We start from the raw sequence: 16094 nt of genomic DNA, 5'->3' as shown, positions 1-16094 counted from the left end.
ACCCTGAGGCAGTTGTTCAAAGTCAACAAGATGTCCAGACCTCCCTTTAAAAGAGAAAATCCCTGGGAAGATTACTCAGGGGTGATTTCAAGGGCTTGTCCTACATTCCTTTGTCATGTCCAGGGGAGGAAAGCTGTGGGGGCCGTGGCAAACCCAGCAGATCCACAGCTATCGACAGAAACCAAGCAGGATCAGACAGCTCAGCGCATCCACCTCCAAGATCTCCTGCAGAGCACATGGCTCCAGATGCCTCCTCCAAGAGTCTGGACACGAGGATGGTGTACACCCTTCATGATCTTGCTGTAAGTCCACTCACTGCTTTTGATATCTCCTGCAAAGACTCCGGAGTTGCAAATTATCTTGAGCAAGCGACCCACCTCCTACAGGAGGAGCCGGCGATGCCCATATAAAGGGTCTCAGTACTGCATCCATTTGAAGCACAGGTTGGGAAACAGAATTTAGTTAATTTAATTAACTGACATCACCTCTTCCCCCAGCAGCAGTCCTGAAAGGGGCTGGGATCCCTACCCAAGATGGGAACAGTACTGCTGAGGAGCCTCAACCCCCAAGGAGATGGTCGTGCTTTTTAGCACTGAGCTCTGCAGCCTTCATGTGATTTGACATAGACAAAGCAATGAGCCAAATCCTGAACAGGAGAAAATCAGTAGAGTTTCATTTCACTGGAAAACAATGTGACTCAGGGTCTGACCTGAGAAGATCTTGCTGCTTTCCCCTGCCAGATGGTATGCAGAACACAGTTTCAGTCTCCCACTAGTCTCCAGCAAGTAAAATATTGTTGATCTCATATAGGTGGAGGCCAAAAAAAACCCCCAAAACACAATAAAAAAGCCAACCCAAAAAACCCCAAACACAACAGCTCTTCCATTCACCCCATTTTTTTGTTCTCAGAGGTATTTGCAAATTAATGGTGGCTTTACATGCATCTGCATTTCTATTGCTCATAAAAATCCCTTTGTGAAGTGCACATAGAAGATACCATCTAACAATTCCTTTTTTCTCAAGTTTTTCCTGAAGTTGCAGGAGGCAGGATTTCCTCCCTATTACATAAGGAGAAGAGGGTGTATTTGTTCTTTCGCCGTTTAAGACTTATTAGCACGGTCAGGTTACTCGAGCCAGGCCTTCTTTCCTGATCTTTTCTTGCAGGGGAATTATTCTTGGCAAGGCTCCAGTCTAGTATTAACCCGATGGAGAAAAACTAAGTGGCTGTATAAAGAAAGGGGCATAAAACAGATGCACCTCGGGGCTTTGCCAGGCCACCAAGAGCTGCAGCGACAGAGTAGAAGTAACAAACACAAGCTGGTGCTGAGCCTCCAAAGCATGCAAGTACGACCATTGCTACACTACTACGATGTCCATTTGAGGAGGTGATGCACTACTACGATGTCTGTTTGAGGGGGTGTGATCCTCTTCCATCATCCTGCCAGGAAACATGGCTACAAGCCAGCAGGCAAGGTAACACACCGCAGCCCTTCCCAAACAAAGCATCAAGCCCTAGTAGTAAATAATTGCCCGTTGTACTGACCCCACTTCTCAGTCCAGACTAAGAGATTGGAGAGGAAAACAAAACCCCCACCCTATTATTTAATGTAGGGGAGAGATGGGAAAGTGGTTCCCCTGCCTCCGGTGCCTCGTGTGGGGACCTGAACGAAATAGCTTTTTCCCCATCTCTTAACAGAAAGAGGCTCCTCCAGAGGGTGGTTCAGGAGCTTGCCTTTTTTTTCAGGTGATGAGAGGATGCGTTTAGGGTGACCGCTCCCCTGGGACACCTACCTGGGGTAGGTAGGACTAGGAAGAAGAGCTTCAGTGTATGGTGGCACAGTGAGGGTTACCCAGGGACTACCTGTCCACCCACTGCCTGCCAGGAGGCAATTTTGGGCTGAGGTTAACCTACCCTTCCCCCAGCAGGAACACCAGTTTGGGTCTCTGAGTCACAGAAATTAAGGTTAACTTCTTATCTTTGAGAGACTTCTACGCTTCTATCTAACCAAAGTGAAAAGAGCTAACTGGTTACAAAGCTGGGGGAGGAAGAGGGGCTGACATGTTCCTAAAGGGTAAGCACAAGAAACCAAGGCAAGAAGAGAAAAAAAAAAATTAATCAGTGCTAAATACAAACCTTATATTGGTACTTGTATTTGTTACTCTACAGACATGTAAGAAAGAAATTTTTTACAGTGAGAACAGTCAATCACAGGAACAACCTCCCCAGGGATGCGGAAGAGCCCCCACTGCTGGAAGTTTTCAAGGCGCAACTGGACAGGGTGCTAGATGAAATTATCTAGGCCCCCTTTCCCACAAAAGGTTGGGCCAAATGATCTTTTGAGGTCCCTTCCAACCTGGGCTCTTCGATGGTTCTGTGATTTTTGCAACAGGTGTTAAGGCTTTCTTACTTATACTTTTTGCATCTAGAAGATGTAACCACACCAAGAAGCTGACCGAAGCAAGCAGCAGAGGGAAGGAGCAGCCTGAACTGCTTGACATCTGGAAGGAAGCAGAGCTGGGCTCCGTGGGCCTGAGCCTCAACCTTGGTACCCCACCATCGTCCTGCCACACACTCCCTCTTCCCCACCCATCCCTTTTTTTTTTATTTTTAGATTTTTTGAGAGAGAGTGCAAGTTCTGGCTTTCAGACCCTCTACCAATTTTCATTTACTCAACTGCAAAGTGTGCTTACAAGAAAAAACAAACAAACAAAAAAAAACCCCAAAACAATTAAGAGGTCTTCACAAAGCTACTGCTCAGTATTATAAAGCTTAATGAAAACCAGTTGGAAAACATCCGCTGCAAACCATGCTGGGAAAGGTGCACAAGGGATCACTGCCCTCGGCTACTAGCAAACTTTCAAGCAAGCAATTAAGCTAGAGGATGCACCTTTAGCATGCTCTGTGTATCGGTCGGTGTTGCACACGCCTGTGTCACGCTTCTCGATGCAGTCACCCAGCAGGCGCCCCAGCACCTAACAGCCGGAGAGAGCGGTCACAGGGTGTCGTGGGAGTCACGAGCTCGGTTTACGGCCAGGAGGGACAGGCCTATGGATGAGGGGTGGAAAGAGCGCCCTTCCCTACGGACCTGGGGTAGAGCACAGCTCTGGGGTACCTCCACCGACCTTGGCCAGAGGAAACATCTTTGCTGGGGCTACTTATTCTCCCCATGAAAACATTTGCTGCCTTTGACTTGAACTTGCTCACCCTTTCGATCATGCTACCCTAACCCTACATTTCTTTTTTTTTGGTGAGGAGAAGCTGTTGGTTTCTTCATCCCCCCTCCATGGGGGGATACAAAATATACAAAATATCCTCCATGGAGGTCAGCTGGAGGGGATGACCTGCACCCCCAGAGATGGGTCAGCCCTGACCCCCTGTCAACAAATCCCAGGTTTGCTGCACCACGCTGAAAGAAACATTGCAAGTTTGGGCAAATTCACCTCACATTTGATACTTTAATCCAATTATGCATCACGCTTGCCTCCACGTTCGTCATGTTAATGTCTTCTAAAATTACCCTCTAGTCCTCTGAATGAAAACACCTCGTTCCTCCCCTCCAAACACTGTGATAAACATAGATCCTTGTAACATGAGAAAGAGGGTGAGGACCTTGCTGTATTTCATTATTTTTGTATTGCAGCAATGAATTTCAAAATAGCTTAGCAGTAGTAGTCATGCTTACTGATTTGGTATACATTCCCTTTGCTGCTCTTCAGAAATTTAGGACTTCTGGGCATGAGTGTGAAGGTTTAGGTTGGTTTTTTCCCCTCCCCGCTTCAGCAGATTACTCTACATGATGACATTTTCTTGCTTTTTGTTTTGAATGAAGGCACAGCCCTCTTTCCTTCCTGCACAACTGTTCCCTCAGTGCAAAGGCTATGCAGGGCTGGAAGACAGGAGGACCTTCATCTTCTAGCCCCACCTGGAAATGAGCAGTAATTGTCCCCGTTATTAATTCCTGAAAGAACAAGCCCAAGGGGTCTCAAAGCTACTTGCTGTGAACTGGTCATGAGAAAAAAAAAAATAAACAAACAAACAACCCAAGCAAACCCCAAACCAGCCTTTCAACTGGCATGGAAGTCCCCAAGATGTCAAATTAAGATTCTTTACTGCTCTTTACACAGTTTTAATACAGTCTTCTTGCCTTGCTGTGCTTTATTCCTGGACTTAAAAAGCTAGGTGAGGCAGGTCCTCCAATGGCAGTACTGCAACAAGGCAGTACTCCAGCTCCTGAGACCACCCCAGACTACCCAAGACCACCCCGGACTATGAGGGACCGGCACATAGGAGCACGCTTACGTACGTGAGGGCGGCCGTGCACAAAGTACATCAGCAAGCAGGTGCCCATCAGCGTAGCTCGTGAGAGCATCTGCCTGCTGTCGGACTAAATAGCCTTCAGATCCACTGGGCAACAGCTTGGGTCATAGCCGGAGACTTCAGCCACACGTGTGGGACACGTGCTGAGCAGGCAGAGCGCCTTGAAAACACACCCCATGGATGTCATGAGGCTGAAGTGCTGGTGAGCCTGGTGCAGCAGCGTATTCTCGCTTGCAGAAACAAGACATTTATTTCTCCAGCTGATTATCAACCGAAGTTGATTTACCTGGGCAAAGATTAGTTTGCAAGGCATTTTATCAGCTCCCAGGGTACACGACCGGAGCCAGGAGGGAGACCATGGAGTTCACAGACAGAAAGAAGGCAGTTTCTGGCCTCAGCTGAGACCGTTTTACAGCTGCAAAGCTCCACTGACCTCAGCAATGCTAGCACAAGCAAAAGGAAATTCCTCCCTGAGGTGCTGAGTATGACTTTTCCCAATGTATACTTTTTTCCTGCATTGTGTTGATTTTTTCTGTTCCCACATTTATTTTCCCAGGAAAGTTTTGCAGGCTTGTCTGTGGATGCACATTATTCTCTTTTCTTTCCAGTTTCTCATGTTATCACAAACAGGATCAAGTACAGAAAACAATTGCATCGTACTCTCCCTGTGTGATTGATGGCACATATACATGCAATAAAACAGAACAAAACCAAGTACTTACATCAGGCTCCTTTTAAACTTCAAAGTATCAGAGAGAGCTTTCACACCACCCGGCACAACTCAGTACCTGTTTGCTAAGCTGGATGGAAACAAAGTACCATGCAGTTTAAGACCAAAAGTAAAACAAACTGCTAGGGCCACGCTCTGCATACACAGTGGCCAGCTTGGGCTAATGCAGGCTTATTTTATAAGTCACTTTCTCTGCCTAGCTTTTTTAATAGGTGGACTGTTTTGTTTTGTTTTTTCCTCCCCAAAATGCTGAAGATGCACAAGTGACAGACAGTTAACACTTTACTGGATGAGGTCCTTAAAAAAAACCCCATAATATATATGCAAATAAATAAAAATAAATCAAAGTCACTTTTCTTCCAAAATTGGATTATTAGAATAATCCTGAGACCAGTGATAATCAGAGATGTTTCTTTCCTCAGCAGGTCTGTCCGCCTCTGCCCCCTGCCCTGATGCCCAGCCCCACCAGACCTCATCCTGAGGTCCGTTCCGGCCAACCAACTGCTCACAAAAGAACAAGAGCAGTGGCGAAGAGGGAAGCACGGGATACCTGAACTAGCGGAGCAGCCGAGGAATGCTGAAAGATGTTAGGCTGAAGCCATCAGCATAACATCTGAATACCCCCGTTGGACTGTCATCTCTATTTTGGCCATCAAACAGCAATGGCTGAGAGATGACAGATGCTTCCTATGCAGGAGCACCAGGCTCCCAAGCAGTGCACAGCAGAGGTATCCCTGACCACAAATACTGTACTGCAGCGCAGGACGTCACATCACTGTCACCATCCTTCTCACATGCCTGACCTCTGCAACCACACCGACAAGAGCCATTATTCAGCATATTACTGGGGAAGGACAGCGCTCTTGGCACTGCCAGAGATAACCGTTCATCAGCACTTCCCCTCCCCACAATATCCCTTTCACAGAAGTCCAAGAGTCCCCTGTCCCTATTCATTTCCAGCTGGAAGTTTGAATAAAAGCCCGAAAGAAAAGTTAGTTTCCCAATGCTGTAAACTGCCCGACCAGCTGGGACAGATTTCACACGTGGAGAGGAAAGAGTGATTTCAAAATCCTTTTTACATGCTTACATTTCTGTATCAAGCAGAAAGTTTAGCAAGAGAGACATCCCCAGCACTGCTACCTGATTACCTTACTCAAAAAAAAAAAAAAACAAACCCAAAAAACAAACAAAAAAAAACCAACCCAAGAACATCTCAGCTTCTCAGCCATTAACACCAGAAGCACCACGCCACTTGACCACACCACAAACCGACCTTGCTCCATGCCCACCAGGGGCCCGCCTGGTGCGGGGACAGCACAGCCTCCCCAGGCTGCTGCCCCCCCGTCTCGCACCCCCAAGGATGAGTGGTCCCTCCAGCTCAGCAGATGCCCCATGACCGCTCGTTAACGAGCTGTGTCACCCTTGCGGGACGAGCCGTGGCATTCCACGCTTGTTACACAGCCCAAACCATCCTGACTGTGCTCTCAAGCCTTTTTGGTTTGAGGAGCGGATCCGAGGGAGAGCAGACTACAGCCCTAATGCTGACGTTAAGGAGGTCACCACCCAAACGAGACTTTCTGGAGAAGAGGCACTGGCAGGTCTCAGCTTGGCAGCTCTGAGAGAGGCGGATGTAGCGCTGCATCCTGCCTCCCAAACTGGCAGTAAGATGCTCTGGGAAACACTGTAAGAAACAGGGTACATATAGAGCAGCCCTTCTCCTGCTATTCCTCCCCAGCTTTTGGCAGGACAGACAGTCCTCCGTGACTTGTTCAAAAGGCTTTTGACGGAGAAACAATCCTTGACCAACTATTAACAGGCCCAACGTGACCAACTGTAACTGCTCAGTCTTCCCCGCACAGATGTGCGTAGACACATACCTCCTCAGGAGGTCCACCACCTTTCAAGGACCATAGCGGCTTTATCAAGGGACAGTCACTACAGTCCCAGCATCAAGACTCAACCAGGGTTCCATGCAAGAGGTAGGAAACATTTAATAATCCTGGGAAGGAGCTAGTCCCACTAGGATCACAACGGGACTCTAGAGTGCCCAAGCCCCAAAGCCACTAACCTACAATCCTGCATGGAGCTGGGCCTACAGGTCAGGTACTGCCTCTTACCTGTTCTCCAGCAGTGTCATGCACACGACCTCCCGCACGCCTGGGTTGTTGGCTTTCTCAATGGAGCAGCTTTGCAGGTTCCAGGTAGCCACCCTCAGGACGGGTCTGCCGTCTCTCAGCCCCCCAAACATCTCCACAGAGGGGCGAGTGGATATGATCTGGGTTGGACCCCCAGGAGGAAAGTCCAGGTCCTCGCTCTGGAGGCTCAGAGACGTGGGGCTGGGGTGAGGCTTGGCAGTGAAGTTGAGGCCACCGTTGGTGTTCGTTGAAGGGGGCCGGGACCGCTCTGCAAAAATCTGATGCCTGATTTTGTCCAGAAAGGAGGAGTTGATGCAGTCCATCCTCACCAGGTCCTCGATACTTTTGAAGGGCCCGTGCTCTTTACGGTAGTCCACGATGCTGTTGGCGATCTTCTCGGTGATGCCACGGATGCTCATGAGCTGGGCCGGGGTGGCGGTGTTAATGTTGATCTTGGTGGCGGAGAGGTGGTGCTCCGAGGCCGGGTCCTTGCGCAGGGAGCTGGGCGAGTGCTGCGCCGAGCTGCCCTTGCTGCTCACGCAGATCTCGAACTTCACCTGCTCCAGCTTGGCCGCCCCCACCCCGCTGACCAGCGCCAGGTCCTCCACTTTCTTGAAGCCACCGATGTACTCCCGGTACTCCACGATGTTCTGCGCCACCACCCGGGTGACCCCGGGGAGGGTCATCAGCTCCTCCTCCGTGGCCGTGTTGATGTTGAGCCTCTCCTGGTTGACGAGGATGTTGCTGAAGTTGCACGCCGCGCTGAACTTGCGGCTGTGGCAGAGGTCGGCCGGGTCGCGGGGGATGGAGCGGTGGCAGCCCAGGCTGCCCCCCATCTCACCGCCTCCTCCTCCACCGCCGCCGCGCCGGGCGGCCGCTGCCGGAGCTGGGGGAGCGGGCGAGGGGCGCTGCCGGGGCTGCCCGCCCGCGACTCATGGACCCCCGCGGGAGGCCGGCGACGCCCCGCGGCTCCGCGCCAGGGGACGGGCGGCGGCTGCAGGGCACCCTGCGGACAGACACCAGCACAGTACAGCACACGCTCGATCAGGCGGACCCCGCGGAGGGGCCCCCGCGCCCTTCCTCCTCCTCCTCCTCCTCCCCGCCCTCCTCCGGGGGCGCCGCCGCTCCCTCGGCGCCGGAGCTGCTGCCGCCGCCGCAAACGCTGCCCGCCCAGCCCGCCGCTCCGCTCCGCTCCGCTCCAGCCCCCGGCGCTCACGGCGGCTCCTGCCGCTGCCCCGCGCCCCGCCGGCGGTAGTAGTAGCTCGGCGGGAGCTCCCGCCCCCTCGGCCGGGCGAGGCGGGGCCGGGCGCCGCCGCCACCGCCTCCCGGGGCGTCACCCGCGCCGCGCCGCGCCCGCCCTCCCCCGCCCGCCGCCGGCGGCGGGGCCCGGCCGGGGCCGCGGGAGGGGCGGGCGGGCGCGGCCGTCCCGGCGGGTCTCCCTCCCGGCTCCGGGCCCGGGCCTCGTCGCCGGGCGCCTGCGTGGGGCGGGGGAGGGTGAGGAGGGGCGGCCTCCGCCCTCCGCGCCTGGGCGCTCGCCCCCGAAAGGTGGGGTCGAGCGCGCAGGGGGCAGGGGGCCGCGGAATGGCCCCACTGCTGTCGCCTTGCCGTTGAGGGCAGGGTTTTCTCTTCCCCCAGGTGAGCGGGGCGCCGGGGTCTCAGGTGCTCAGCCGCTCTCTGCAGCGTGCCCAGCCCTGAAGTTCCTTGGGCTCGCCTCCCCGCCGGCAGGGCACAAGTGTGGTTTCAAACCTCACGAAAGCCTCATCCGTCATCTCCACTGGCTTTTTTTTGCTTTCATACAGCTGGGTAAAGTCTGCTAAGTCTGCTTTTTTTTTTTTTTTCCCTCCCTTTTTTTTCCCCCCACATCTCAAGCACGTGAAAGTGCTCAACAAACTGAAACTCCTTGCAGAATGATGCTTTTGGATGTATTAGATCTGCACACTAGGTCTGCCTCAGCCCATGGCTTCTGGTCTGCTGCGTGCCTAAGCCTTTCGCCGAGACGAGACTACCACCATCCTGCACCGACATTGCCGTTCCGTATCACTCGTGTGCCTGAGCTGGCTTTAACGTAGTTTGTTTGTGCCCTGAGAGCCGCAGCAGCCCACCACAGTCCGTGTTGGTAAAGCCACCAAAGTATTTACCCAGCTTCTACTGCGTCGAGTCCCATGCCGCGCTGCCTGCAATGCTATCTGTAGCCACATAAGCTCATTTAAAACTAGCTTGACTGTGCCCACACAGGAGTGACTGCAATGTCAATGAATCCGAAATATAATCAGTGGGTGTAATTGAAAGGAAGGTGGAGGAAAACTGAAAGAAAGAGCAACATATGCTTGCAGATGCCAGTTACGCACCCTGATGCTGCCTGGTGCTGACAGCATACATGTATTTCTTTTAGCCAGACAGGATATGGTGCACGTATATTTTCAACATCAAGACTCTTAGTTGGCCCTCCAATGAAAATTAAACAGCTTGTGCTAGCAGCTTATACATGTATTTTTCATGGCAAGTTAATAGAAATTATTCAGGTTAACCTAAAATAAAAGGTTGAATTTGTTCGGCTTCTTGGGGAAGGAGAACACAATGTGCGTAAGGGAGTGCAGGCTGCGCCAGGCTTTCAGATTGCACAGGGGCACTGCTCCTTTAAGATTTGCACTAGATATTCTGCTGCGGATCACACATTTCTCTCCCGTTCGCCTGAGCAATAGAGTTAGCTAATTATCATTACAGGAATGGGTACTGGCTGCATTAGGGTATTGGCTCTCTGCTGACTGTTGGAGTGGAGAAAGTGCTCGCTTAGGTGATTAAATGCTTCCACGTCTACTGGAAAGTGCTCTGTGCGCTGCGATAACAGCGGCCAATGCAGCAAAAGTCATGCTGGGCCTAATCCTGCTGGGATGATACCAGCGCAGAGCTGGAAACAATTAACCATTGAAACGAGTATCCTTTGCGAGGCAATATTATTACGGTAATAGCTCCACAAGCTGTTATCTCAACGGAGAACATACTCTTCTGCTTTCTACATCAGGTTGTTTTGAATCGATCCAGGCTCATTAAATAAGTTTTGAAGCTGAAAAGCACCAAGATCCATCTGAGGCATCATCTCCGTTGCAGGCAGCACTAGGTTTTCTATGTTTCAGAGAGAAGGCAAGAGCTTCTCCAGAAAGAACATAACACAGATGTCCCTCTCGTTCAGCACTTCCTATTGTCAGCAGCTACTCAACATTTTTTGAATCTGCAGCAGCGAGATAACTTGCAAGGCTGGATGCAGCTGAGGGAGCAGGGCTCAGAGGGATGCAATGGGTGTCCCATCACCTAATCCTGAATATGATCCGTGCTAATGGGGGGATACAGGGGAGAACAGGGGAGTTATCACTCCATTAGCCCCTTACCCTTATTTTTTTGTCAACACTATGAAAATGACAGTTACAGGGAGCTTACTGAGCTCTGAGTCAACTTTTGACACATCTTAGTATTTTTGGGAAGCGCCAAAAGATGTGAAAAGGTACAGGCTTGGTTTATGTTCTAAAAGGTTAAAAAAAAAAAAAAAAAAGATGAGTCGACTGGCTTGACATCAGTGTTAGGCAATCCATTAACAGGAGAAAGCTAAAAATGGGGTGCAGTCAGTAAATGATTGAAAAAACAATGGCGAAATTATTGACAGTCAGTGTAGGCAACAGAAGATAAATCTTGTGAAACCCAGGTAGATACTAGGTTTTATCTTCGATCCAATCCCAAGCTCAGTGTATTTAAATTTATTCAAGACGTGATTGATCGTGGTCTGCTGGTAGGCGCTGGCTGGCAGGTAGCCTGCCCGGGCTGCTCGGCACCTAACGTGGCAAGTGGCCACAAATCCAAGATTCCTGGATCTCCGTCAGCCCCAACAGGTTAGAGGGCTCCGAGACGCCGTGGGTGGCTTATTCCTCAGGATCCGCGACACGCCGCCTACCAAGCAGCTGGCTGCCTGCCAGGGCTGGCTTAAAAACCTCTCAGCGGAGGCAAAATGGAGTCTTGCTGCTTTGAGAGCGCAAATCTGGGGAGGACCTCACAGGGCCAGGCAGGCCTCGGCGGTGAGAGGAGAGGGGAGGACACCTGCAAAAGGCCATCAGGAGCAGCCATCGCCCATCACGCAGGGTGTTTTCGTCTATCACTGTAGAGTGTTACAAAGCGGGCAGCAAGGGAACAACAGTTTTATCACTGCCCAGCAGCCATTTGTTGATCTTGGGCTTTCTTTGCCACTGTCTAGAGCCCTCCTAGGCTGGCCAGCTCGCACCCTGTCCTCTCAAGCAGCTAGCGAAACAGGTTTCTGGGCAGCCGAGTGGCACTGGGACAAGCAGCTGGCCCTGTGGGAAACCCAGGGGCAGGGTAGCATCATCTGCTTGCCAGCACTGGAGGTCTCAAACTCCTCTTCCCTGCAGGAATTGTTCAAAGTGGAAAGAAGAAAAGTAAACTTTTTCCATAGGAAGGAGGTTCTCCAACACTTAAATCTTTTAAATGCATTATTTAAGGAAGATATGGAATTGCTTGAACCCATAATGATGGGGTGGATGCAGATACTGCTCAGCGATGTCTTTTGACTTAAGTCAGGCAAAGAATCGGCATAGAGGGCATTACATTTTAAAAGCTTAACTTCTCAGCATTTAAGATGGTCTTAAAAAATTATTATTAATCTATTTTCACATTTCCCGAAGTGCATCAGCTACACTGAAGAGAGTCTAAACAAATAAACTCTGTTTCATGATGAGGGCTAGAAGGAGCCAGAAGATGTTGCTCAACAGAACACCACAGAGTTTGCCTTCACTTTGCCTTTGCAATTGCAATTCCTCCCAGCCCACCACGTGACAGCAGCGCCTTTTCCAGCTCCCGCTTCCATGGCCTTTGGGAGCTGGGGGCTTGGCGCTGAGCAGCAGTCACCCTCCTAGGGACTGTGTTTTCAGACCTGCCGCACTGGGCTTTTAACGGGCAAGGACTTGGAAAAGCAGCTGGTTAACTGCAGTGCCTGTATTTTTATTTAAAGGAGCTATTAAAATAATTGTTTTCCTTCTAAGAGGACATCTTCAGTAACACTTGCAACAGATGCCTGAGGCAAAAGACAGACAGTGTTTTTACGAAGACAAGTAATAACAAGTAGGAGTTAGCAATTTCATGAGCGGTGGCACTTATGAAGTCTGATTTCTGATGGCTTTTTCCTCTGTTGATTTTCTGATGTATAATAATACCGCCGAGTATCCATTAGTCTCTCAGTGAGGTCACTAATTTGGATGTCTCTGTTCTATGTAGCCACCAGTTTTTGTGGCATTCGTAGGAACTCTGTATTTTTTGAGACATTTAACCTCTCTGTCGAATTTGCTTGAAATTAACCCACACGCTAATAAAATCCCTGGGGAGAGGATGATGGGCAGAATAGCAGAGAACACGATCATGTGAGTTTTTTTCCTAGGAATCCAATGTCTATGGTGTGAGCTCTTTTTCCTGTAAGGCATTTTATATGGCTGCCAAACTTGTTGCAAAAAGATTAAGTGATGTCACCGGTGCTGGGTTGCCAAGTTACGAGTGTCACATCCTACAGAGAAATACAGTCAGAAGGGTGAGCAGAAGTGACTCATCCTTATACCTTGATTAAGGCTTCTTTTTGGTTGGTGTTGGGCCTGAAACCCAGACCTCTCCCTCCCACAGAAGATCCCAACCACTGGCCCTCCGTTCTCTCTCATCAGTGCGTGGTGGGACAGCTCATCCTGGAGAGAAATGAAAGGAGCCCATGCTAGAGAGGACCTTCTCCAGCAGAGCTTTAGATGTGGTTTCCAGTTTCCTTAGACAGCAGGGGAATTTGATTCCCATCCCTTACATCTGAGGTGACACTGTTAATTACTCAGATATCCCTTGGGTCACAGGGACAGAAAGGACTTAAAAAATCTAGTCCTTCCTTCACCCCAGGCAGAGTCACCAAGGTCATGCTTACAGAAACTTGACTGCTCCAGGCCTCCAATGCTGGCATCTCCTGAATTTCCCGGATGAGAGATGTAGGGCACAGTGGACTTGTGTCACAACTAATGTTTTCTTTGAGGCCCAGTCTGGCAAGACTCTTGTAAAAATGCCCACAAATCCCTACTTTGTGATTTTGGCAGGGGAGAAAGTCAGAATTTGAGACGTGAGAGCTAGGTGTCTAAGCTCTCACCCTGGGCAAGCTTTCAGTGGTTCCACCCAGAAGCATCAAGTGGATTTTTGTGAAAGACGTATGAGCAATGAGATTTTAGGCATCTCAAGAGCCAAGCCAGAGGAGAGGGAAGGTAAGCCAACATGCTGAAAAGGGATGTTCAGTATAGCGTTCAGCACTTAACACAGTGCTTTGGTTATCAGCAGTTGGACAGCTAGCCTCTCAAACGTTGCCTCTCACATAGACCTCTTACCCTTCAAATGTCTTTAGGTGATGCCTCTTGGTGGTGGCAGATAGGGATTTAAAATGCAAGCAAGTCAGCTCACTAATTTATACTGAACCATGGACTTCACACAGGCAGTGTGTTTCATTAGTCCTTTCTAAACATTTGCATTTCAAAAGCAGCATAACTTGTTGATGTTTAGTGCCAGAAATAATGACAAATATTGAGGCCTATCTCCTGATCATTCTGTTGTTTCACTGAATAAATTATTTTGCATTATTTGTCATTTATACCTTACTTGTAGTTACTAGGTTACCTATATGAAGAGTTAAAACATAATTAATTTTCTTGTTAACAAATTTTAAATAAATGTTTAAAAAAAACCAAAACATGTTTCCTTTTGACTTTTCAAAGAGTTTCATGAACATTAACTAGTTACCTCATACAGACAGCTTTTGAACTTAAAGTGATTCTGCTGTTACTGTAGCAGCCAATGCAATTCTGCCCACACTTAAAATATTACTTAGAACTTCTGCTATTTGGAGGTTTTGCTTTTAGGTTTTTTTGGTATAAAAACTTAAGAGTTCAGTCTCTACTTCTCATTCACGTGAACAGTTGTGCTTCAGACTCTGAAATTATTCAGAGAGACAAAACCTGTACTCTTAGTTCTCCTAATTTTCTCAGACATAAGGAGAGGTCAGTCAGGTCTTCATGTTGTTTACTTGTGCTAAGATTCATTTGCTTCCTGTCTCTGCCTCTCCATGTGTAAACTTCTGTTTATTAAGAAGAAAATAAACCACAAAGTAGAGTCAAATTTTCCCTTAGCCCCAAATTCTCAGAGGAGATCTGCAGAGGACAGAGCCTCACTGTAAAGCCATAGCGCTGCTGAGGATCAGGTCATTGGTTTATGAAACAGTAAATGTTTTGTTTAAGACTTTTCACAAAACATAGCATCTTGCGTAAATGAGCATCTCTGCACTACTCTCTTGAGAAAATCTGTCTCTCGCATTTCAAGTCCTGCACCAACAAGTAAAATGGTTTCATGACCTCAACCACTCTCAGCAGACTTGGAACTTGTCTGAGGAACCTCCCCAATGAGTGACACCTAGCTGCCTAATCCTTACATCTTCTGTGAAGGTTTGATCCAATTCCCATAAAGATAGAGGAAGATTGATTCAAAAGGCTGCTCTGCTGATTTACACGAGCTGGTGGACCTGTGCTGTTGATGGCGTTGACTCGTGTGGCTCTCCCTCTGAAAGTCAGGTTTGTTCAAATGAGAGCATAAAGGAGGTAGGAAAGCAGGACAGTATAGAGGTCTTCCTCTAGAACCAGGTCCTGTAGGATGGCTGCTTGTAGGAGACACGCAAGCTCAGGTCAGCAGCATCTGGGGAATTGGCAGCAGAGCATCTGAGCAATACTGGACCACTGGAGGACAAACAAGTCCCTAAGCATCTGGAGATGAACACCACTGAGCTATTTAAAACAGAAAATTAAGGACCCATTAAACCTAGCTCTGATCCCTGGGAAGACCCTGGCACAAATAAGGATTTTAAGTACTTGGAAAATAATTAGGTGTTCAAAAAACCCACCAGCATGGCTTTACCAAAGTCACTTTTTTCTTCGACAGGGCAACTGGCTTGAGGGATAGGACAGAAACAGCAGCTTAATGACAGAGGGGGTAGAAGAGAATATACTTACAAAGCTTGTGGGTAGCACCGAGGCGGAGGGCCTGCAAGGATTTTGGTGGGTGGGATCAAAATTCGAAATAGTCTTCACAGATCAGAGGGACATTCCAAAATTTGCAAGGTGAGTTTTGGTAGAGACCCAGGGAGGAGAGATTCACGGCATCCATTCGAATGGTGGAAAAACTGAGCCACAGATGGGGCAGGAAAAGCTCAACAACGTAAACAGGAATCAGCAGGGTGGCCCATTAGGTAGAGACCAAAGGCTGTTTCTAGCTGATCTCATGAATCCTAACAACATGATTAGGAAAATAGCTATGCAATGAAAATTACTGTCAAGAACATTAGAGCCACCATACCAAAGTATTGATGAATTACTGCCAGATGTTGTACAAGTTGCAAAAACCAAACTGTTCCCCCAAAACAAAACCCACAGCCCTGAAGTGCTCCCTGTCTTAAGCCTAGATCCTAGTCCTTGCTTATGCCAAAGAATATATACTCTGATAAATGGCCTAATTGGAATCACAGGGACTATGAAGTACTGCTGGACAGGAATAAAGCTTGCATAGCCTGGAGTGAGGAGTTTACTTCCTAAATAATGGCTTGAATTACATAAGATGTCAGGTTGTTCTTCGTACTGTATGCGACATTATGGCTGAGGTCATGTCCACAACTCCAAACCTTGTTCTAGCCAAGCATCATCTGCTTTGGAGAGGCTGTTCCAAAGCTTGAAGAGCCATGAGGAAAAACGGCTGTCACCATCTTACACAAGCTTTTGTGTTACGTCAGCAGCGCAAGCTCCATGCGCTCTGCAGGACCTTCATTCCTGTTCACCTGGTTAGCGTGACTCAACATGGA

The 16094-nt window shown here is 49.0% G+C and overlaps 1 protein-coding gene across 1 annotated transcript in view; it reads right to left on the bottom strand.

The window, feature by feature from the left end:
• The window catches only part of EEPD1 (endonuclease/exonuclease/phosphatase family domain containing 1), a 67294-nt gene extending 58936 nt beyond the window's left edge, over positions 1 to 8358 (bottom strand). Inside the window, exon 1 of the mRNA XM_009464426.2 lies at positions 7166 to 8358. Within this exon, the coding sequence (XP_009462701.1) occupies positions 7166 to 8019 (854 nt within the window). The 5' untranslated portion in view covers positions 8020 to 8358. The remainder of the gene's footprint in view (positions 1 to 7165) is intronic.
• Between the last annotated feature and the right edge of the window lie 7736 nt (positions 8359 to 16094).

Source organism: Nipponia nippon, unplaced genomic scaffold, assembly GCF_047370975.1.
Source record: "Nipponia nippon isolate SJK-2023a ecotype South Korea unplaced genomic scaffold, ASM4737097v1 scaffold_1, whole genome shotgun sequence".
Classification (NCBI taxonomy): domain Eukaryota; kingdom Metazoa; phylum Chordata; class Aves; order Pelecaniformes; family Threskiornithidae; genus Nipponia; species Nipponia nippon.
Note: the sequence above shows the minus strand (reverse complement) of the source record. Positions and strands in the feature narration are given on the sequence as shown.